Genomic DNA, 24,211 nt, shown 5'->3' with positions numbered 1-24,211 from the left:
AACACTGTATCACAGGACCACCATCACATGATGAAGACAGCCTACTGTGCTGCTGTTATGTCAGGCAACAAACACAGAAAACACTGAAAGTGACATAGTTTATCAAAATAATAATACAGTTAGGAAAGAGCTACTCCCCAGCACCCACTTCTAAGTTCCATTTTTAACTCTTGCTGTATCTTTGGAGTTTGTTATAGCAATATTCTATTTAAAACAATACAAAATTATACAAATATGTCACTCTCCACGAGTTGAACTCTTTTTTGCACTTACACTGCCTAAAGGGGTGGCATGGTGGTTGTAACTATAGGAGCACCTCTGTAACCTGCTTAATGCCATGCTTCTCTGTGCAAAATCAATAAAATCTTTCTGTGGTAGCCCCAAACAGATCAGTAAGAGCTTTCTCAAAATTCAACCATCACTCTAATAGGACACCTGAGTGCCTTGCCTTGCTTCAGCCTGCATCTGGCTATTTTAACTGATAATACTAACAACCCCTCTTGCATAAATATACTCCCAAGAGCAAACAGGGCCAGGCACCAGGATCTCTGTCTATTGTATCTACCAGGCACCCCTGACAAAGGCAGGAATGATGCATCTGACTCCATGTTCTCAGAAGGCTAATGTATTACTTTATAATACTATATTATATTAAAGAATACTATACTAAACTATACTAAAGAATACAGAAGAGATACTTACTGAATGCTAAAAAGATAATAATGAAAACTCGTGACTCTTCCTAGAGTCCTGACCCAGCCTGGCCCCAATTGGCCAAAGAGTCAAAACAACTCACACCAGAATCCAATGAAACAATCACCTGTGGGTAAACAATCTCCAAACACATTCCAGAGAGCACAACACAGGAGAAGCAAATGAGATAAGAATTGGTTTCCTTTTCTCTGAGGCCTCTCAGCTTCCCAGGAGAGAAATCCTGGGCAAAGGGATTTTTTCAGAGAATGTGAATGGCACACGTGTCACACAAAAAGGGGTGCCCTGACCCATCCCTGTAGCTCTGTGCAAGCACCCAGCAGCTGCAGGAGACAACTAGGGAGAGAACTAGGGAGAGAACTAGGGAACTCACCCTGTTGTTGTGGTCGCTGACTTTGATGATGGGCTCGTTCTTCCTGAGATCCCAGACAGTGGCCCTGCCGCTGGGGCTGGCGGATGCCAGGATGTGCTGCACTTGCCTGTTCCATGCAATGCAGCTGATGTCCTCCAGAGGCTGCGGCACACACACAACAGCCTGTCACAACCCCGCAGGCTCAAACCCTGCTCTTTTCAGCACTTGCTAAGTGGGAAATCTGCAAGGAGAGTGCCCCGTGTACTGGGTGTGTTCTGGCTTCCTTTCTACACGTGCTGTAGTGTACAACACCTGAAAACACTGATGTTTAGAATTTCTCTGTTTAGTTATTTTCTGCTTTACAGTACTACACATTAGTCACATTAGTTATTAAAACAAGACTAAGCAAAACTATCTTCAAGAACAGAAAATTACTCTGTGAAAGTATATCCAGACATATGAACTGCTCTTTTATCTTGGACTATTAGGTTTTTATTTAGCGGGGGAAAAAAAAAAAAAAAAAAAAAAAAAAAAAAAAAAAAAAAAAAAGTTTGCTTGGAGAAATTCCATGTTTTTTTTTTCATTCCGTCCCAATTCTTATTTTTAGACCAAAAACCCAGCTCTTGTTGCCCTATTATTTCTAGTTGTCATTATGCATATGGACTAAAAGATATCCCAGCCTAAAAAAAAAAAATCACTATTAGACATAAAAAGTCTTTTACGGGGATCTCTAAGGTGAACATCCCCTCAAATGCCTACATGTTAATAAATTACTTGAACTAAACCAAATAACCAAACCCCACAGAGTTTAAACCAAAAATCTTTAAATTGAAGATTACTGCTCATCCCATTTGTGCACTTTTTTGTCTCCAAATTATCATGCAGTAATAAACCCATTTTCCAGTAACCAGAAGTGTACTTGCATTGAAACCACTTCCTCCCATTCTTCCATTTCCTTCACAAGGCAAAAAGCACAAAAGACTATTGTTTTTCCCCACAGATCATCTTTAAGAGACACAGGCTAAATACTGGACTTTGAGCATAGCAATTAAACCACTCCCTGAAACCCACCAAGGTAACTGCAAAACCTACTGCCTCATCATCTGACTTCTCAGTAGCTGCTTTTTATCTTTTTCCTCCTTTTCTCTGTGTACCTCCACCATCTTCAGATTTGTGCATGCAGTGAGACAGGCAGAGGAAGACTAAAAGACAAGTAATGGTTATGGTATTTGAGAAGGAGTGCAGTCTGAGAGACTCTGCTTGCTGCTTGATAAAATGCAACATTTCCCAAAGATTAAGGGGACACCACAGTTTTCCCTGGCCAAATACAGTTTCTTAACAAAAAACTGCCACATGACACAGCTGGCTTGTGCAGCAAGCCAAAACTGCAGGTCTGTTGTGGATAAAGAAGACAGCACATGCAGGGTTGCTGCAGGGGAAGCTGAGCACACCACTCACTGCATGGACCCGTGCACACTTGCACTTACAGGCACAGCCATGACACTGCTCCCCAGGGGCGACAAAAGCAGCAGCATCCAGTCACCCTTGCATGCAGCCACTACCCAAGATTGACTTCAAGAGGCTTCCCCTCCTCCATGCTCCTGAGACTGCTTTAAAACTGCAAATTTCCATCAGCTGTTATCTAACTGCCATGCATCTTTCCATGAGTCTGCTCTGGAGAATTTAATAAACACAAATCGGGTACCTGCGTCTTCACTCCTGGTGTCATTGGTGTAGCAAAGTTGTTCAAGTCCCAGATATAGATTTCAGACTCATTAGCACCAGAGGCCACCAGATTAGTCTGTAGGAAATATTAATAGACATTAAGAGTATTTCAGCATCAGCTTTCCCAGTCTTAGCTGCTGGGAGGCATCAGATCTGCAGAACTCTGCAAATTTCCCCTATCTGCTCATGATATAGGAAAAGATACAGGGAAAAGAGTGACAGGGCAGAGGAGGGAGCAGTGCTGCAGTTATGGCCACCACAGAGCTTTGCTCTGCACAGTGTGGCATTCCTGCCCTGCCCACAGTGAGTGCAGCCATCCAAAGCACTTCTGCACCTGGGATGCAAAAGTCCAGGCAGGGCAACATGAGCCAAGGTCACCAAGTGCCCTTTGGTCACATTTTGTGGCTGATAACAGGCAAGTCCTGAGCTCACAACAGGCAGAAACGGACAGGAAGCAATTCAGAGAGGACACAATGAACACAGTGCAGCCTTGCTGGAGGCAAGTGTGCAGGGACAGAAGTGTTATTTAGGAAACAAATCCAATGAATTCTCAGACAGCTGGTGGCAACAAGGAAAAACCAACACACTGTATCTAGAAGGAAGTAAATGCTCATTGGTGGTGTGAGAAGGATTGTTGGTTTTGAGAGCCCTTCTGCTCAAGAGGCCCCATGGCTGTGTTTCCTTGCTGTCTCCTCTTAGGAAGCGGGCCTTGAAGGTGGATCCTACCCAATCCCCAAAGGAGAGACCTGAAAACTGATCTCACCAGAAACATGAATGAGAGCACGTTATTCCTTCCTGTGTGACTGGCACAATGCACAGAGGCTAAGAGAAGAGACTGACTAAAAACACCCTGAACAGCACCTCTGCTTCACAAATAAGCAGAGCTAAACAGATCAACTAAATTGACAAGGTAAACTGATGAGGGGAAAGAACAAATTAAAGAACTTTCATTCCCCATATGAAATGCCAGTAATGGGACAGGTTTTTCCTACTAAATACAAACAGACACTCAAACACCAAATATAGTTCGTGCTTTTCAGGGAAGAGGAAGCAGCAGAAACATCTGAGGTTATGAGTTAAGATAGGCCACTCCTCTATTGATGGTATGTTAAGAGAAACAGCCCAAAGACCAACCTGGAACATGTTGACATCAAGCGCTCTCACTGGTCCCGTGTGCTTGTCCTTCTGGGCTATTATTACCTCAGCCTCTCCATCTATGATTTTGGCTGAGTCATACAAGATGACATTGCCATTTTCACCCCCAGCAATCAGGACTCCAGACACTCTGTCCCCTGAGGACATGCTGTGAGGGCCCCAGATCAGCTTGTGGTACCTGCAAGACACAGAGGCCCCACAGTCTCAGAAACATCCACCACCAGCTCCCTGGAGGTTGATACATCCCATTTTTGCTCACCCCAGCTAAAGTCAGAGAAAAGCACTGCCTGCTTTTCTCCCTAAGGATGAGTCTCAGCACAACCCTTTCCATCAGGAAGACATGTCCCAATTCTGCTCATTAACAAGAGGCACAACCAATGACCCACAAACTGACAACATCTCCAATCTCCTGGCTGCAAAATCAGGTAAGTGCTCCCAACCACAACAGCAGGCATCAAAGTAAGGGCTGGCAGCCCATCCAGCCACAGCCTGAGAAAAAACTCTGCTATCTGCAAGCAGCTTCATACAGGAGAAGAAACAGGTGAAACTAGAACAATTCCATATGCTTTTCCATACCTGTGCTTTTGGATGTGCAAGTGTTTTTGTCTGCCATGCCAGGGACTCAGCAAGTTTAGCCAATATCACAGACACAAATCTTGGACCACAGCCTATTTTCAGGCTAACTCAAGAGGAATCAAACATACTTCCAGAAATTAAGAACACTATTGTGTCCATCTGTAAATACCCAAATTCCCTTCAACTCAATTAACTTCCTGCCTAAGCAAAACAGCATTCCTGCTGTTTAGCCATGCAAAGAATGAGTATGTTCTGCATAAAATGACACAGCCACTTATCAGCTCAAATGCAAGCAGAAAGCAAACCCACATTGACTGGAAGGTGGCAAGGAGATACCTCAGCATTCACTGTAATATCGCTCATCTATTTGTTACCTCCAGGCAATCTTCAAGTAACTTCTTTAAATCACAGCAACTTTAGCATGGTAAGATAGAGACTGCAGAAAGCTACCCAAAAAGCATATACTGGGTGAGAAATACCATAACAGCCAAGTGTTCACGCTCCCAGTGCTGAGATTACAGCAGAGGTTCACCAAAGAACTATGCTACAATGGAAACTGGTCTGTGATCTCAGACAGACCCATCCCTGGGTATGGTTTTTATGCTTCTGTGCCTAACTATGCAAGTTTACAAGGAATGAAGTAGCTGACAGGGCTGTCCAGGCATCATCAGCAAGACTGAACAGGACTTAAACCAAAATGAAGGCAGGAAACAATGAGGAAAAAACCCCAAAAATTAACAGTGCAATTACTTCCCTTTTGCCCTTTACTCTTTCCAAGATAAAGCATGGCTGTATAAAAGCAGTGCAAAACTTTGCTTGGAGGGCAATTAAGGATTTATCTTTTGTGGGTCTAATCACCTGGACATGATTTGCTGAAAACCAAAATACAGCCTGACATATACACTGCTATCTAATCTTTAATTAGAAACAAACAAGTAACCCTCAAACTCATTTTTAATGCATTTTCTGGGGCAAAGTCAAATTCTTGTGTTGCTGATCAAGGGAGGTACTTTCCAAGGAGCACTGCATCCTGGCTCTAAGGAGTGCTTCTAGAAATTCAGAAAGCAAATAGCAAGTCTTGAAGAATCTCAGCCACAGATAAAACAAGGTAGAACAACAAAACTCAAAGATCCAACACTGCCTTGTGCTCTGAGCAAGTCAGTAGGACATACTGACATCAGCTCTGCCAGAGAGCTGCTACAAGAGATGGGAACTGGATGCTCTGATGCTAACAATATTTGTCTGGATAAGCACACAGTAAGGCACTAACAGCTAAGTGGAGCTGTGCAGCCAGGAATTTGGCTTCCCAGCTGTATGAACACACACAACATAACCCAAGTTTGTCATGTTACAGGAGTCCCCCTGAAATGCCTAAATACAAACAGGATGGTGCAATATGAAAAGTTGCCACCATATTTTCACAATTTCACATTTTGTTCTGTTTTCTTGTGAATCCCAGAGGCTTCCTGAGACAAAGAGTCCACACATATACTTAAAAAAATTCTGTTTATGTCAATTCTGTTTCTGTCATGAACTACTTTCTTAGAGTCCAAGCTTGCTGCCCCACAGCATCAATTGCACACACCTGCCTTCATCTTTCAGTGCTGAACTTCTGCTTCTTTCCTGAACAAGTGCAGCCAAACCACATGAAGTGACATTTCTATGCATATCACACATAACAGTTCCACACCCTGTACTTTTCTCTTACAACACTGCCTACCTGTGTGAGGAGGAAAATGTGGCACAGCTCTTCATATCCAGTGAAGGGTCTGCTAAGTCCAACTCAAATATTTCTAGAGAAGCACTTGTACTGAAGGTCGCATCCAGCTGCTGAGCTGAGGTACCTGTGAGGAAGCACGCCTGGCAGTGAGAAGGCCATGATACACAGAGCAGTAACTGCAAATGCAGCACAAGAAGGGGAACAAAAACATCATCCTTTCAAAAAGGATCCTGAGATGGGGTCAGGCTTCTGTTTCTGTTACTTAGATGTTGTTCCACACAACTCTCCTCCCCATGGCTCTTTGTTTGGGTGTTTCTTAATGACTATGAGCAGAAAAAGCTTTGGGCAAGTACCTCTCCCTGATGATGCACAGAACACGATTAAAGTTACAAAGGAGCCACAAGTGACTAGTGCTTAGGATTGGTGTCACCATTCCCTGGCAGAAAGAGGAGGATGCTGGCTGTCACTTGCAGAATGCAAAACATGCTTTTATCAGCACAACTCAAGAACTCCACTCAAACCCCACAACATGCACCCCACTCCAGCCCCCAGGACACAGAGTAACTCCTACAGCTTTCAATAATGGTGTACCCCTTCATTCATGGTGTGCAGCCACCGCACACAGCCCCAAGTCTGCCAGCACGTGCTTCCCAAAAACTCACCTGTGGCCAGGTAAATGGGGTGCTGCTGGGCAGGGCTCCATGCCTGCATGGCAGTACGGTCCACTTCTTTCAGCTTCATTGTGCTGGAAAGCAAGACCAAGATGCTTACATGGTGCATGGTGAGGCTGCACTGCCACGGGTTCAGGAGCCGCATTAGGGCTCGGCAGAGGGACCATTTTCCTAAAGAGATCCCTCAGACAGACACCCAGGCCATCCTCTCCAGAGGACACCAGGGGGAGGGGAGGAACAACTCTCCATTAGCAGAATAGCACTGACACGTAGAGGAAATTGACGGGTGCGGAACATAACACAGGAAAACGTGGGCAAAGCTTCAGCAGCTGTGCAAACCCTCTTCCCACAGCACCGAGGCATCAGGCACCCTACAGCACCTCTCTGCCCTAACCCACGAAACAGACCCAGCCCCGGGAGGACCCTGCCCGGACCGTGCCGCCCAACACCCTCAGCGGCTCCTTTCGGGTCCCGTTCAGCCCCCGAGGGCTCCCCCGCCCCGGGTGCGCCCCGCCCGGCCGGCGGGACCGCCACTCTCGCCCCGTTTTCGACGGGAGCCGGAGGAGAACAGCTGCAAACCAGAGGATTGCGCCGTGCCTGCCCTCACCTCGGCGTCCCCAGCGCTCACCGTCCCCGGACTGCTCCAACGTGGCAGCCCCGGCACCGCCTCCCGGCCGCCACCGCCTTCCGGGCGCGCCCCGCGGCTTCCGGGCGGCGGCGGCGGCGGCGGGGCAGCGCCTTCCCGGCACGGGGCGGGAGCGGCGGGCAGCCACGGGCACCGGGGGTGGTGGCGGTGGTGGTGGCGGAGGGTGTGTGTGGGGATGTGCAGCCGCCTCCTTCCACGCGTGTCCTCCGTGTTCCTCGGGGCGGGAGCAGCCATCGGCCCTGGGGAAGAGGGAGACGGGTTAGGGGCGGTGGGAGCGGGGGGAGCCGGGGCGCAGCGCCAGCAGCGCGGGGGCCGCCTGTCCTCAGCTCAAGGGCAGTAATCATGGCGTGCTCATGATGTGAACAGCAGTGAGGCTCATCACGGGACAGGGGCCTCCGCAGGGCGGGGGAACGGCCCAAGGGAGCTCGGCCGGCTTCCACAGCCGGGGACGGCAGCCCCGGACCCACCTCCTCACGGCAGCCGGGGCACAGCTCCGCTGCCGCCTCCCGCCGGACTCCGCGGCCGCTCGGTGGGCAGACGCCGTGCGCGGGGCGGGCGCTGCCCGGGCCGCATGGCGCGGCTCAGCGGGGGCACAGCGGGAGAGACGGCGGGCGCTGCCGGCCCCGCTATAAATAGGGGCGGGAGGCGCGGCTCCCATTGGCGCTGAGGATCGCCCCTCGCCACTGGCTGCGCCGCCGCCGCCGCCGCTCCCGGTTGGCTGCGGCCGTCCCCGCTCCCGCCGCCGCCGCCGCGCCCAATGGGGCCGCGGTCCGACGGACCCGCCGGCCAATGGCGAGGCGGCGGCCGGGCGCGCGGGCGGCGGCGGCGGCCAATGGGCGGGCGGGCGGTGGTGCGCGCGCGGCGGCGGGCGCGGCGGCAGCGGCGGCGGCCATGACGCGGAGCTGCTCCGCGCTGGGCTGCACTGCGCGCGACACCGGGCGGAGCCGCGAGCGCGGCATCTCCTTCCACCAGTGAGTGCGCCCGCCCCGCTCCCCGCCCGCCGGCCCTCCGCGCTTTCATCCCGCCAACTCCCTCTGCCGCAGGTTCCCGGTGGACGCCGCGCAGCGCCGCGAGTGGATCCGCGCCGTGAACCGCGTGGACCCGCGCAGCCGCCGGGCGTGGCGACCCGGCCCCGGCGCCATCCTCTGCTCCCGACACTTCGCCGAAGGGGACTTCGAGCGCTACGGGCTGCGGCGGAAGCTGCGGCGCGGGGCCGTGCCCTCCCGCTTCCTCCCCTCGGTGCGGGCGGGTACCGGGCGCGCTCCCCGCTCCCGCCCGGGAGGTTCCGCCGTGTGCCGTGACCTCCCCTCTCTTTCCCCCGCCAGGAGCCGCCGGGCGCCGGCCGCAGGAGGAGCGGGACCCCCGGGCGGGCGCTGAAGCAGCCGCTGCCCAGCCCGCCCGCCGGGGACCACAACTACAGCCTGCAGGGACAGCGCGCCGCCGAGCCGCCGCCGCCGGGCGCCCCGCGGCACCAGCAGCAGCCGCCGGCGGCCGCCGGGAGATGCGGCCCCGCGCCCCGGCGCAGGAGCGTGCCGAGCATCCTCAGGGAGCTGGCGGAAAAGCGGCAGCTTTCTGAGGAAATCGTGAGTTTGCTGCAGGCGCAGTTTTCAGGTATTGCCGGGACGCTCGCTGAGGCAGAGTGCGCTCCCTCGCCCCCAGTTCGCGTCTTTGGTTATCCCGTGCCAAGGAGGAGGCGGGGCACAGTGGTACCGTGCCTGAGCCCTGCACTTCATGCCGGACTTCAGGACCGAGTTGTTCCAGAGGCCATGCTGTTGCCTTGTATTCTGCAGTGCATTTGTGTCATGCATCCCTCTGTTTCCAGCCATTTATTTCTTTCACTAAAGTTGCCCTTTTGTGATTTCTTAAGCAGATTTGCCTCGAGAGTTGCACAGCTGGAGGCAGATGGCAGACTACTCACCAGAAATGAGGCAATTTGCCTGTCTTCTCCATCTCTACCACATTAAGGCCTATGATTACCTACGGAATATTCTTCCTCTCCCTCATCCTTACAGCCTGACAAAGCAAGTTTTTCGCTATTCATTCATTCAGAATGTATTTCCGGTACTCGTGTAGAAATAGGTGTAACAGATCTGTCCTGAAGCTGCTTTGTTACTTCCCTGCATGGTCAGTGCTTTCCTTGGCTTCCCACCACTGGGGTGAGAGGAAAGAAACTCGGACTATGCATGAAGGCAAGCAGGGCTGCTTTCTTTGCCCTGCATTTGTCAGCCTGCTCTGCAGCTTGGGGCATAGCTCACCATGTCCTCAGTGCTAAAAAGAGCTGCCTGTTGCTTCAACTTTTCCAGAACCACATCTCCTAATCACATCCTCCTTTTTTTCCAGCTGGCTGTCTAGTAATGAGGCTGCTGCGGGCTTCAGCAGTGACATTTTTCTCCGGCTTCAGGAAAAGGTGGAGAGAGGGGACCAGGCCTGCCGCTGCTGCGCCGTGCTGGTACAGGACGTGTCCCTGCAGAAGCAGCAGGAGTGGGACCCATGGAGCAAGAAGCTGTCGGGCTTTGCTGACTTGGGAGCAGGCATCCTTGATGCTGATGAAGCTCCACTGGCATCAGAAGCGATAGTCCTCATGGCAGTCGGCATCTCCAGCCCTTGGACAGCTCCCCTGGGCTATTTCTTGGTGAACAGCACATCTGGCCCCTTCCTTGCTCAGCTCCTCCGTCAGGCCATCCATAAGCTGAACAGCGTTGGGGTCGTGGTTCTGGCTGTGACATCAGGGGCCTCTGCTCGTGGTGCTGAGACTGCCAGAGCTTTGGGCATCAGGATAGATCCCAAAAGGATTCGGTGCACTTTCCAGCATCCACCTGGTTCTGCTCACAGCATCGTGTACTTCTTTGATGTTCCTCATGCCCTCCTGCTGATAAGGAATGCTCTGCAGTGCTTCCAGAAGGTCGAGTGGCTCGGTGACACCATGTGGTGGCAGCATGTGGTGGAGCTGGCAGCTTTGGGTGAGCAGAAGGTGTTGGAGCCGTGCAGTGCTGAGTCAGGCAGGGCTGGGAGTAAAGGAAGTTACCACCTGAAGGTCAACCTTGCCTCCCTGCTGTTCAGCAAGGGTGTTGCTGAGGCACTGGAGCACCTCCAGAAGCTGGGCCTTGCCTCGTTTCAGAGCTGCAGTGGGACTGCCAAGTTTGTGCGTCTGATGAGCTCTCTGTGTGATGTATTTTATGGCAGAGGTCCCTATGGAAAGGAGCCTTTGCTAGCTGGGAATTACACCAAAATAAGCAACCTTTTCGATGAGGCCAGGAGCTGCTTTGTCAACTTAACAGACTCTGTGGGGAGATCCATTATTAAGAGCAAACGCAAACTGGGATTTCTGAGCTTGTTGCTCAATGCTGAAAGCCTCAAGTGGCTTTGCTCCAACCACACATGTCTAAAAGGCACTCCTTCCCAGCACCTCCACACACATGCCTTCAGCCTGGACCCTCTGGAGCAGTTTCTCAGGGCCCTCCAGCAAGCCTGTGGCAGCAGTGGCAGCCCCACCTGTGCTGTGTTCCAGGCTGCTTACCACAAACTGCTGGCCAGCTACAGCCTGGCCCCTGGCTCACCACCCAGCAGCGGCAATGCCAGCCCCTGGGATGTATCCCTGTCTCAGAGGAGAGCTCTGACTCTGGGCAGCATTCGTGCCCAGTATCACCCAGCTCCTGGGAGGCCTCTGGCCCCAGAGTACCCCTACAGTGCAGGCCTGCTTTTGCCCAGCTCTGCCCTGAGCAATGCACTGACAGATCTGTCACTGTACGCACAGAGCCTCACCTGCACAGCTGGCTGGGTGGCCGAGCAGCTGGCCTTGGACTTGCAGTGTGAGCCTTGTCTTGCCTCTCTGTTTGAGGCAGATGAGAGCAGGCTAAGATGTAGGTCAGTGCTCTACATAAAAAAGTTAGGTGGTGTGAGCCTGCCCTCGGCCAGTGTACACCACATAACAAGCATTTCAGAGCAAGTCCTAAACCAGTATGGCAAAGTAGGAAGTGCCAACAACAATACCAAGCTGTGGCATTTGTGTCTAGAACAGAAAGTCTTCCAGGAGCTTCTGGGAGAAAGCCCCCTCTTTCCCACCCTCACAAAGCATTTATTTGAGGGGGAGCTGAGCATCAACAACCACTACACAGTCTTAGTAAAGGAAATAACACGGTGTTACTTAAACGTAAGAACACACCCCACCCAACACCTGAATTTGAAATACCCTTGTGGAAGGCATGAATTGAAGGCACTGAAGGGAAAGCATTTGTTTCCATCACCACTGGGTAGCTGTCAGTCAAGCTTAACCCACACATAGTCTTACTGAGTACTCTGTGGTTCCAAGGATGGCTGTTCCTTGCTGAGGCTCAGTGCTGGACAGATCTAGGCAACACACATGAGGAAACAATGCTGGCAAAACTAGTGTTGATAAGCAGTGGTGTTTTGGGTCACTGCAAACCTCCTAACCAGAGTTTAACTGAGCAAAGCAAGGAAGTTTATCTGATCCCCTGTCCTAATCTAGCAGTCCTACAGTATTTCATGAAACTTCATGGCAGGTCAGGATGAGCCAGGGTTGCTCCAGGCGCCTGGGGTAGGGGTAGGAAGGAGACTCTGCTGTGTCCCTGGAAGTTCTGGGTGGTTTTAGTGCTCTTGCCAGAAGAAAACTGATATTTTATGGGGTTGGTTGCAGGGAATCACAGGCACTGGCACTTCACCAAAAAGATGTGCTTTATAAAAGCTGGGGGCAGGAAAGTTTGCAGAGCTTCTACTTAAATAGGAAAATAAAGATGTGAGAAGCAAGTGGCACTCAAGTTGTACACAAGTTCTAATCTCCTTTCCAATATCCCATCAAACAGCTAAAGATGCTGGTCCAGTCTAGATCCTCTGGATAGTGCTGAGCCTATGACCAGATTGTTGTGTCCAGTGGCATCCAGGAGCACCAATACCCTCCTCCAGGGGCAGGAATACATGGGTGTGCTGCAGCAGGGCAAGCATTTCAGTTCCCATTTCATGGCCCCATCCTCCCAGGGCTGGCCTGTATCCTGCAGTCCAGGGCACATGGCACCCCCCATTGATCACCTGAACCATAGCTTTGATGCCACCAAGTAGGACAGGCTTCTTCAGGTAGTTCATTTCCATGGCAAGGAAGCTGCCTCCAGTGCTTTGCCTGGAATAGCAGAGTTTGGCAGAACTGCTGCTAAGGGGTTTTTCCCTTTGCCATGCAGAACTGGAATTGTATCCATAGAGATGGAAGGCAACTAATTCCCACAAAGCCTGCTGTTCAGTCACTTTCAAGATCTATGATGGAACTGGGATGAAAACTGGGGATCTGCCACATCCTTCGCAGTAATAATATTAAAGGTATCTTTCTGCCTACCAGTGACCTGACAAAACTGTCCCTGGTTGGGTTGGGTTTCTCCTCCTTCCCTTAGTTCTGCTGCACCCAACCCCTCAAGCTCTGCTTTGAGAGCAGCAGCACCACAGAAATTTGTACAATCACTGCTGGGAGGAACAAACCAGAACCTCTGGACTTTTCTTTCCCCACTCCAAATATCTATGCAAAAAACCATGTTGAAGCCATCACAGTCACAGAGCCATTCCAGCTGCAAGAGACTTTGCAGGAAACTATTCCCTCCCCTCTACATGTGATTTTTGGGACAACGTTTGGCAAAATGCTGCTGAAATCCCAGTGACAGATTGGTTGCAATCATGTAACGTTGGAACACTTGCACTGTCTCCACCTCCAGCCCTAAGATGAGTAGTTATGAACTGTGCCATGGATTGCTGTGCATGACAGCACCCCAATAACCAAGGGATATTTATTTATCTCTGGTAGCATTTGGTCTCACACTGAAAATCCAAGTCAGTACTTGCATCAGAAGTGGACCTAGTGTTTACAATTTATTTTGATATTTCAGTGACAAACCTTCTGTGTATATTTGTCAGTGCTGAAGCAAAGGAGTGCAAAAAAAATCGTATTTACAGAATAGTATAAATGTTTATTTTTTGTGATTTATCTGACTGTTTTATTTGTACAATATAGAAAAGTGTATTCTTTGAATAGGTCTTGTAAATATAAATTTAATTTTTCTACTTTTGGATGTAAACAGAACTATAAAATGAATCCTTGTCCCATTCCCAATTATTTTTTATGTAACTGGATGAACTTGACTGTTAATCTTGTCCAGCAGTTTGATGCAAATGGCTAAGGAAGTACAAAAACCAATTCATACACTCTACACCAGGGAGAAGGGAGAGAGGAATCCAAGCTTAATATTTGAGAAAGCTTGTTCAAAACAAAATAGAAGAACTAAGAGCATTTGATTGCACCTTCAAAGTCTTTACAAGCAAAATATTCTCCAGCAATGCCATCATACATAATTACAACTGTAATCTAAATTTCACAAGTGCTTTTGCACACTGTATATAAATACACATCACAAAAGGTGCAATTTAGAGTAAGACACTGAATATATACAAAATTAACACAGATTGAAGTCTAAACAAAAGGCATATTGCAATCTGTTTGAAAAATAACGTAAGTAGGTATTACTTTATTCACTTACACTAATTTACATTTATACAAATCTTACTGGACAGACTATATTAGGTCACTAGAAGGGAACAGAATATCTGCACTATCTACAGGTAAAGTTACTGCACTGATTTTTTAGTAAATCCAAGTCCTAATAATGAAAAAATGTGGCATTTACTTACAGGAGAGGTGGATTCCCTTTTCAGAGATTTGCACAAACATTGCAATTTATGCTCAGGGAGATGTCCTTAGCAGACAGAGCCCTTCAGGCAGGTCAGACCTGCTGCTGACTGCCTCCCAAGCCCTTCATGCCTCCCAGGCATTTCAAGGAGGCACCAGAGAAGGGTCAAGGGCCTTCTGTGCAGTGCACAGGGCTGGGAGGTGAAGCACCCTCCCACCCTACTGCCTTCACACACAGAGGCACAAATCTCTGCTGCTGGTGTGCCTAGCCCCTACCTCTCCCTAGCCTGGCCCTGCATTTCTCTGTATTTACAGTTGTATAGAAGGAATGCAAAATCCCTTTTGGAAAAAAAATAGCTAGTTCAGGCTGCAGTGAGACAGGTAATAAAAATGCCTGTGATTAAACATGGTTAATGGATGTTCATGATAGGTAAGTAAGCCACCAGGTTAATTCTGCAAATGTGTTCCACTATCAAAAATGTGATCTGATATTGCCTGTAACAAATACTGAAAAAACCCCCCTGCTTTAGTCTGAGCCCACCTATAGCTGATTGCCCCCCATTTAGTGTAAAAGAATTTGTGTCTGGTTTTGTAGCAATCCTGATTCTGTGCTAGTACTTTCTCTGATCACAGCTCTCACAATTATTCTAAACAACACTAAAAGAGCCCTTATGCCAAGTAAATTGCCAGCATGGAGAGAAGCAGCATCCTGAATACCCACAGCAGGCTGAACATGATCCCTTACCTGCATTTGCAAGTCGATTCAGATGCAGATTGTCATCTCCAGTGACTTCAGCTTCTCAGGCCTAAACACTTTCCCAAGGTTACAGCTTGATACTAGAAAACAAGGGACTGCACAGCCCTTCTTCCAGTGAGGGATCAGGCTGCTGCAGACCTCTGAAAAACCAAGCTTCACCCAAACGACAGCATCAATCTGCTACACACTTAGGTAACACTACGCTGGGCAGTCTGGCATTGTGGCGTGGCTGCTCTTCCTCACTGCTGAGGACAGGCCACTCTCTTAGCCTTCAAGTTCCAGCTTAAGAAACACCTGAGCACTCTGCCCCATTCCTATCAAAAATTCCCTGTAATGCCACTCACCTCTATACTCCTTGGGCCCTGCTCCAGAAACATTCTCCACCACTTGCTCAGTGCTGCATCTGCAAGCAACCCCTCTGTATTATTGCCTATGCATCTCACAGTGCTCCATGCACTTCAGGGACATGCTGTGTCAGGTCCTAAATACAAGTACTACCTTCCATTTATATGCTTATTTCTACCTATTTCCTTTCTGAATTATCTTGGATACACTGGTACCTCCATATTACAGGCCTGTCAGCAAAAGCATGACCTGGCTGTTGACATCACCTGTGTTTTCCTGTATGCACAGTGATGCAAATCCATACACTGTAAATAATATATATTATAATAATTTATATATGCCCTTCAGACAATTATTCTGGGAGAAAGGGGAGAACACATCTAATTTTTAAGAAACCCAGGGTAAAAGCTGTACATTGGGAAGAAGAACTGACTTTTAGGCATTGTCTGACATAGAAGAGGATTTAGCTAAGATTTAAAAGGCTCTACATCTTGTTATAAAAGAATTTCTCGTTTCAATCTTACATGGGTCAATTTACAACAAGCACCAAATTAACAAATATTATTAAATCCATCCTTTATGCTAAACCAAAGTGTCCCTGTGCCTTAAGTGTTCTGTTCAGTCCGCTTCATTGTGGCTCATGTGCACGAGTCAGCAGTTCATGGCACAAGGGTCACCTTTGGACTTCCCTGCAGAGCTGATAACCCTCATCAGACAGCGTCCAAACTCCTCCAGGACCATGCGCTCTGCTGCAGCTTTGGACTTGCCCGTCTTCTCCGCCTGCTCTGCCTGTGCCAGGAGGCATTCACAGGTTGCATCGGCCACCTCCTTGGTGACAAATGTGAAGGGCAGCCTGAAACAAAGGAACATCCACTTAGTGTCTGCAAAAACACAAAGGGACTAACTCCAGGGCTGGCAACTTTTTGGTCCAAGGACTGATGGGATTTCACCTGTCCCATTGCTTCCAAGAGCCTTTAGATAGTGAATAAGCCTCAGTTAACAGCCAAAGGAACTGGTGGGTCAGAATCCCTACTGTTACAGGAACAAAGTGTTCCATTCACCTGACTGCTCCCCCCTTTACAGCTTACACAGAACAAGGCTCAGAGATGGCAGGGACATACCTGTCACACACATCAAAAACAACTCAAAGAGGGTGCAGCATTAACTTACTTCCCACCACCACTGCTGAGTGCTGGTGTTGGCCTTGTCAGCAAGTCTGAGATCTGGGAAGATAACTTGGTCTTTGCAGCAGTCTGCTGCTGCACCCTGACCTCTGCAGCATCTGCTAAATGCATCAATGTCTTTCGCTCTGGGCTTTCTTCAAAATTTTTACAGCCAATGCATTTGCATATGGAAGAACACATGATTTTTGCCTGAAAGAAACAAACAAAACATAAGAAACCTGTTGCAAGTTTGACTCCCCTTATGAGAAACCACAACAAAAAGGAGATCTTATTTTAATCTCTTACCAACTAACCACTAGAGCAAACTCCCAAGCAGTGGTCTTCTCTCTAAATTCTTACCTCAAGTTGAGATGTCCCAGATGTATACTTCAATTGAATCATAGAGCATAGAATGTAAATAAGTGGTTTCCCACTCAACCCTTTCTTCATCAACCTCCAGTTTCAGGTGTAATTTAGACAGTTGAGTTTTGAGAAAGGGCAGTCTGTCTCTACACCCACAGACTGATCAGTTAGCAGATGAAGTAACAACTTCTGCTTTTGAATTCCACAGACACATTCTATCCCACAGCATCTGTGGGATGCTGCTTCAACTCCTCCTAGGGACTTGGTACAGTAGATTTCTTTAGGAAATGGTCCTATTCAGTAAAGAACAAATCCAAGCCTAAGTCCAAAGTTGCTAAATTGTTTAAAATTAAAATTACAGAACAGTAGCAACCAATTTTTCCATGTACATGGCTTTCTATGTGCAAACTTCTGGGACAAGAGGTAACATTACAGGAATGGAAACAAACAGAAGAGAAAATATTATAGCAATACAAGGAAGAGACAAACAAAAGAGAGAAATCACTACACTAAAGGGGAAAAGCTACTGTTTTTCAAATGAGATAATGCTTCATACCTCATAACATTCGCAGTAGTTTTTGAGACATCCCGAGCGTTTACAGTTACACCCTTTGCTGTGCCTCCGATCCGATTCTCCTTCCTTTCCTTTCCCTATTTTGGGCTTGAAGGCTTCAGGGTTTCTGTCCAGGCAGGCCTGTCAATGCAGACCCAAAGGGTCAGCCATTGCATGCAGGGAGCAGAATTTAGAGGTGCAATAAAAGAACTTAAGCCTTGCACATGTGGGAGGAGATCAGGGCATTATACACCCACTCTGCCCCACTCTGGAGCTTCAGAAAAAAGAAGCTAAATGACTTTGATCCCAGGGGGCAGGGGAAGAGGCCCCTCACCTTTATTGCTTTTTGCCTATCGTTTTCATGGTCCAGGTTGTTATAACAATTTGTACAGTTGCAGTTATTGCAGAATTCACCGTTTGCAAAACAGTCACAATACCTGAAACAGAAGATGCAGAAGGCATTTGTAAATATTGACCATTACATTGGTGTGTGAGTATTGACTCCCACACTGCAGTACCAGAAGTTCCTACTCTGGCACCAGGGTAAGGGTCACCCTAAGCTCAACTCCACACACACAAGCAGTACCAAACTCACTGCAGAACCAAAATCCTCTAGTGCAAGTCTAGCTGCTGTCTAAAGACACAGGAGGAGCTCAAGGGTGTTCCCTGAGCTCATCATATAGCTGAGGTCTCCCAAGCAGCCAGAGAAGTTAACGAGGCTTTTTCTGAGAGTGACTCTTGGCTCACCCACATATTGAGGGCCAGTCTGCTGCAGCCACCTCACAGCCAGCTCCTGACCCAGTCAGTCCAAGCCAGGAGCCCTCAGAGAGCCAAAACAAAAGGCAAGCAATTGGAGTGACAGTTCACAGGCAAACTAACCCAGCAAGGAGCGTTTTTTGTTGTTACTTTTGGCCTTAAGCTGGGATGGAAGAATAGAAAAGAAATAACAATTGGTACATCTTAGACTTTGAAGCACAGGTGATCAGGGGAAGGATCTGAATGAGGATAAAGCAGACTTTAAAAAGGGACACACATATATGAACAAAAAGCAGCAAAACATGGACAGGGAAAGCCAATCATGTTGCCATGCCTCTTATGTATCTCTGGTGCCTCCCATCAAAAACAACATCTCACCAACCCACAGACTCACAGATCTAATACATAGAAATTCCACATTCATTCCCAGCTCAAACATGGCTTTAGGCCACAACAAACTCCAACATGTTTCAAAGCTTCCAGGACCACCTCCAGCTAATAGCTAAAAACTGCTGATCCTCTTCACTTGCTTTTCAAATCCTGCTGGGGGTGTGTGGTCATTTTTTGGAGCCTAAACCCACTGCTAAACTGGCCTTCTGTGGCTTGCCCAGCCTAGCACGACATAAACGAGATTAGGGTTGCCCTGTAGCCCACTGCAACCCTTTTTCAGGTTGAACTGGATTTTGGAGATTTTTAGCATCTTGAATGGTCCCAGGGACAAACTAATTCAAAAGCTTTTACAATCTGTAATAGCTCTCCTTTCTTCTTTAAAATTCAGTGGTAGAATAGTCCTAGTTTCCAAAAGAACCAGGGCCAGCATAAATCCAGAGCAAATAACTTAACTGAGTTGACTTCTTAGTAGAATAGGCTATGTGCCTACCTTACATGAGCATTTGGGAAAAAAATAAGTTCCCCTCCAGATAAAAAAAAAGGTTTTACTAGTGAGAAAGCACCTGTGCCAGAGAGAATTAACCATCTGCTCTGCACCAATGCCCAGAACAGGTAACATCAGAGATTTACAAGAACAGTTTGCTTCCTAAGAGTATTCTGAAGGTGCAAATTATTCCCACTGATGCCATTCCTCTCCCAGCATTTTTAGGGCACATTCAGGCACCAAAACCTAATCCCTACACCTCTAACATGCATTGGGCACTGTGAGGTCAGTCATGTATGCAAAATATCTGGAAAACAGCTACATATCTTCCTGCTATGCAATAGAGAAGTCTGAGGCCAGGTAACACAGGGCACACCTTCCCATATAGAGGTGGGTGCACTACACAAAAAGACACCCAAGCTTAAGAGTTTAAACAAACTTCTTAACTTGGGTTCAGATGCCATTGCATCACTTCCCCTTCAAGTACCACACCCCTGATTTCCTCTTCATTGTCTAGAATTCAGGGAACCACAGATTAATTTCAGTATCTCCTCCCATTCCTGTCCCAGAAATATCAGTAAACTGACTCTGACCAAGGTGAACAAACTCTCCTTAGCTCCAAATGCTTTTGTGTCAAATTCTTACAAATACATGGAATGGAACAGCACAATATCTCATGGATAAGCAAGAGGTAGACCTATCAGTGAAGAATCACTTGTCTATTCAACCCTTTAATAAAATATACACAGCCCAATTTTTCTGAAGTATTTGATCTAGGATGGTATTACTGATGCACTTCACCAAAGTACAGTAAATGCCCATGAATGATACCAAGAGATACCATTTCACTCATGGTACCAACAAGGCAACCAGAACTGCTGACTGGAATTGGTTCCACCATGGTACATGATGCAAAATAAGACAATTTTATATGTTATGGTCCATATAGCTCACAGGAGCTGCAAAATGACACAGGCTCTGCAACATCTCCACCAATGTCCACTATAAATCAGCATCTAAACATAAAATTTCTGAGGTATTTCAAACCATTATATTCTGATACTTGGTGCACATTTTTGATGTTAAAAATAAGGCTTAAAAGAAAAAAAAACTGTACCAAGCTGTACTTACAACTTCAAACACAGAGACTTAGTACAATTGCAAGGCTTCCTGGGGCGGTTTGCAGACTCAGAAGAAATTATTCTGGGGAGAGAAAAGGGCATTTATACACACACAGTTTTATCAGTTTCTTCCTATTTTAAATTAATGTAAACAGTTCATAATAAAAACTTTGAAAAAATCTTTCTATTCCCCTTGCATTAGGTTTTTGGCTGACCGTGTTTAAGTTATTAATAGTGCCTTTCCAACCCAGAAAGAGATGGATTATTTGCTGCAAATTTGGATGCATGCCTGAAGTAGAAATTAGGCTTTAAAGCTAGAGGAAGCATAACTAAAAAACTGGAGTCAGGGAAACCTTCCCCAGAATCCCTTCAAGTGCAGTGGGATCAGACCCAACCCAAATTCACATAACATTATTGTGCTTTTTCTTCTGTTCTCCTTGGAATTAAAACAATGCAAGAAAACAAAAAATAATGGGAAATTATTCCCCTCTGGAATAATGGGAAAGCAAGTCAAACCACAGTATTCAGTTTTCAGATAAATTCTATGGTAGACACAGTCTTTAACTGCTCCTAAGACTTGGATTTTGTGACACTAATCACATCTGATGAGATTTGTTCCATCCCTATCCAGCAATTTCTGCACGTAATGCCAGGGAGATTAAATCAAACCCGTTCATTTGAATAGCTGCATCTGGATTTGGGATTAGTTTGCATCAGTTGAGGTTGCAGCAACAAAAAGCAACTTCATGTTCACAATTTCCAGCAAACAGTAACACAAAAGGACTGTGCAGAACAGCTAAGCCTGCTGAATTGGCAAAGGGAAAATAATATATGTTAGCTGTTATTCTCGTCCTTAAAGGAAAAATGCAAGACTGAAAAAACCCAAAGCCTCCTATCGCGATCCATTTTGCTGTTTGGCTGAATTTCTGCATGTGTTAAGCACCTAGCTTATATATTGTCCAGAACCTCTTTGCAGCAATGTTGAGAAATAGTTGAGGCCTGTAGCTCACAGGTGCTGTTGCAAATAAAAAAACAAGAGCAACAGGGAGCTTTCAGGTCAACTTCCTGCTACATGAATTCAAAAAACAGAAAGGAAAGCACAGCTTTGATCAAGAGACTGGCTCAAATGTCAGAGAGATCCACACCCTTCAGTCAGAGGTAATAATCACACACAGCAGACTTGAGAATTCCCCAAACCAAACTCCAAGACCTCATGCTTATTCAAGCAGCCTATTCTAGAGGTTTTGGGATTTTTTTTTTCAGAATTCTTACCCATTGAATGGCAGCCGTGCCTGGGACTGGACACTGGATGTCCCTGTGAAGCCAGTGTTGCTTGCTATGGATACATAGGATGACTGTTGGAGCTAACAAAACAAAAAGGTTAATGCCTGACATGAAAGAAATTATAAACAAGAGGATGTGTTGCTAGTATTTAAATTAGCTTTCCAGATATTGCTACAAAAATAACTTGCTTCTAAGAACACTTTTAGACACTTATAGAACTTGGACCAGGTGGCAACTTCCTGCCTCCATACTTAGCATAAAAATACTATTTTTGATTGTATTTGTTGTTGTCTATTACAGTGTCTAGATCCATACAGATGACAGGGTTAACACACAGAAATGTTCAGACCACAAACAACTCCTGTTCCTAAAAACATGCTCATTTTCCCCCAATAGAGCAGAATCACTTCCTGCACAAGTTAGTAGCTTCCTTTATATACAAGCCACTTACTATGAAAATAAGCAAAATGATTTGCATTCCAGCTCCTCTGCATACCTGAACCCACCATTTACTTTTTACATTAAGAAACCAAAATCTCATAAGAACCTGCCAAACAACACTGCTCTGGGCTACCTTCTTTAGCATTACCTAGAAGCAGCTGTTTGCTCCTGCTGGGACAGGTTTTGGGGACATATTGGCATGTGGCAAGATATAGACCTGCTGGGGCCAGGCAAACGGGGACAAGTTGTGACTGGAACACAAACCTCAGAGGAGAGGTCCAACGGATGCTAGTTTCAAGTAAAATTTGGAGAACTAGACTGGAAGGACACAATAACAATATTCAGGGTCAAACTGCAACTGTGACAAAACCAAAAGGCAAACAAACCAGTCTGGTACCAGTAATGCCAGGAGCGATCAGAGTCTTTGTTTCTACAAACTTCAGCCTTCAGCAGAACATTTCATTTATTCTCTTTTCATCCTGGTCAGATCCTGGCAAAGAGCAAAAAACTAATCCCTAGGCCTCAGTTGGAGTGACTGGTACCAGCTGCTTCTGACCCCTGGCAATGTGCTTAGCATTAACTAACACCATTTTATAATGAAGACAGCCATTCTCTGTGACCAAGCAGGTCACATATATGCTCCCTTTCTCCTCATCATCAGGCCCTGAAGGTCCTGTGAACCAAGCAGACAAACCAATAGGATTTCTTCTTCCTCTCACTGCAGGTCTCAGGATTCCTGGGTGCCAGGCCAATTACTCTGCTCCTTACTGGCCATGGAAGTCTCAGGCACCCAGACAACCAGGTGGTGGTGACTGTCAGGGAACAGGGAAGTGTAACAGCACACAGAGGAGTTATAAAATCAAGCTGTTCCAAGTCCTAAGTGATGAACTTGGACTGGAATTGCTGCTGGACACTGAGCCCTGTGACCACCAGTGGCCAGGGTCACCTCCACTGACATCTGCTTCCTCTGAGGACCAAGTGACTTGTAGTCTTTCATATGATTTTCAAGTCTAGGTTATGATTGCTAAAGTGATGAAGCAAACTGTGTATCAAGATCTGACCCAATATGCAGGGTCTAGGTGATTAGAAATTCCAAGTTGAGATCTAGGTGATTCGAGTGAGTTGGCATTCCAAATTCTGTACTCCACCACTCAAAATCGCACTACACTGATTCTGCTGACAGAAATGCTGTGCTATTATGCTAATAAAAACTCCTTTGAGAAAACAAAGCTTTAATTGCAACCATGATTGTAATTAAAGTGCCATCATCATTCTGCCAAGGATCCCTAACAGAAACTGTTGCCTCAGTGTCAGGTGGCTGTCACAGAGCAGAAACCTTTAAGAGAAAGGTAGAATATTCCACAAGAGCAACATTTGCATAACCATCTCTGGGAAAGGCCATACCTGTGTGACATACTGAGCTGGAAGGACTGCATAGCCAACATTTCCTGTGCCAGGGGCTGGTGCCAGCACAGTGCCTGGGGGGAGGTTGGTGAGGTTGGGCTGGATCTGTGGCAGTGGAGTGGCTGGCATGATAAGTCTTTGTTGGGGCTGACTGGTAGTGACTATTTGAGAAGTTGAGTTGATTGGTTTGGGCACCACCTGGAGAGAAAAGAGCTGAAATCAGTGAATCTTTCAATCTTTATGAAATCAGTGTTTCAGTCATTCAGAACACACTTTGATTAGTAGAATAGTTCTTTACAGAGCTGGAAGCAGACTTTTTTCCTGTGCAGCCAAACCAGGTCAGGACTATTACATGACTTAAAGCCAACTCACCTGTTTCACAGTCTGTGCTGGCACTATGGGAACTGACATACGCACGGGGGTCGCGTTCACCACCACGGGCTTTGCTGGGGTCAAGAAACATCACAGGAATGTGTGTTAGTCACTCCAAATCCATAGTTCAGCCCTTCAGACTTTCACATGTGCATAACACAGAGGTACTTAGCACTGTAACTCATAGCATGCAACACTTGGGTCTAGACAACACCTTTGTAAACAGGTCTTTGGCACACATTTCACAGCAATGGATTAAAAAACCAGTCAGGGTGCAGACCACCTCTGGACACTGGATTTTCCTTACATCCCTTTTCCCTTTGAAATCTTTTATTCCATCACCCCTCTGGAAAGCATGGACAGAAACCAGCAAAAACACCTGACACTTCTAAAGCAATTTACATGGAAGGATCTTCATGTTACAGGAGTTCTGACAATATGCTTGTGCAGTGTCCTGCCTTCATGCTCTCCATATAGAGGAGATGGAAGAGGCCATGAACCACCCATAAATCTGCTCAACTAGGGAAAAGCAACCTAAAATGC

General features: G+C 47.1%; 3 protein-coding genes across 6 annotated transcripts in view; 1 reads left to right on the top strand and 2 right to left on the bottom strand.

Annotated features, from left to right (window-relative positions):
• The window catches only part of SEC31A (SEC31 homolog A, COPII coat complex component), a 40,070-nt gene extending 32,459 nt beyond the window's left edge, over nt 1-7,611 (bottom strand). For both annotated transcript variants that reach the window (XM_066548007.1, XM_066548009.1), the window contains exons 1-6: nt 7,518-7,611; nt 6,902-6,984; nt 6,240-6,363; nt 3,923-4,121; nt 2,769-2,864; nt 1,085-1,225 (exon numbers count right to left, since the gene is read on the bottom strand). In XM_066548007.1, the coding sequence (XP_066404104.1) occupies nt 1,085-1,225; nt 2,769-2,864; nt 3,923-4,121; nt 6,240-6,363; nt 6,902-6,980 (639 nt within the window). In that variant the 5' untranslated portion in view covers nt 6,981-6,984; nt 7,518-7,611. The remainder of the gene's footprint in view (nt 1-1,084; nt 1,226-2,768; nt 2,865-3,922; nt 4,122-6,239; nt 6,364-6,901; nt 6,985-7,517) is intronic.
• Nucleotides 7,612-8,447: 836 nt separating this feature from the next.
• Nucleotides 8,448-13,662, top strand: THAP9 (THAP domain containing 9). Its single transcript, XM_066549125.1, has 5 exons — nt 8,448-8,527; nt 8,600-8,795; nt 8,882-9,167; nt 9,427-9,577; nt 9,897-13,662. The coding sequence occupies exons 1-5, from the start codon at nt 8,448-8,450 to the stop codon at nt 11,836-11,838; spliced, it is 2,655 nt and encodes an 884-aa protein (XP_066405222.1). The 3' UTR covers nt 11,839-13,662.
• The window catches only part of LIN54 (lin-54 DREAM MuvB core complex component), a 39,914-nt gene continuing 29,201 nt past the window's right edge, over nt 13,499-24,211 (bottom strand). For all 3 annotated transcript variants that reach the window (XM_066548004.1, XM_066548006.1, XM_066548005.1), the window contains 8 exons: nt 23,669-23,742; nt 23,297-23,494; nt 21,440-21,531; nt 20,178-20,249; nt 17,751-17,853; nt 17,420-17,557; nt 16,508-16,710; nt 13,499-16,190 (listed from right to left, as the gene is read on the bottom strand). In XM_066548004.1, coding sequence (XP_066404101.1) covers nt 15,989-16,190; nt 16,508-16,710; nt 17,420-17,557; nt 17,751-17,853; nt 20,178-20,249; nt 21,440-21,531; nt 23,297-23,494; nt 23,669-23,742 — 1,082 coding nt within the window. In that variant the 3' untranslated portion in view covers nt 13,499-15,988. The remainder of the gene's footprint in view (nt 16,191-16,507; nt 16,711-17,419; nt 17,558-17,750; nt 17,854-20,177; nt 20,250-21,439; nt 21,532-23,296; nt 23,495-23,668; nt 23,743-24,211) is intronic.

The sequence above is a fragment of the Molothrus aeneus genome, chromosome 4 (genome assembly GCF_037042795.1).
Source record: "Molothrus aeneus isolate 106 chromosome 4, BPBGC_Maene_1.0, whole genome shotgun sequence".
Classification (NCBI taxonomy): domain Eukaryota; kingdom Metazoa; phylum Chordata; class Aves; order Passeriformes; family Icteridae; genus Molothrus; species Molothrus aeneus.
Note: the sequence above shows the minus strand (reverse complement) of the source record. Positions and strands in the feature narration are given on the sequence as shown.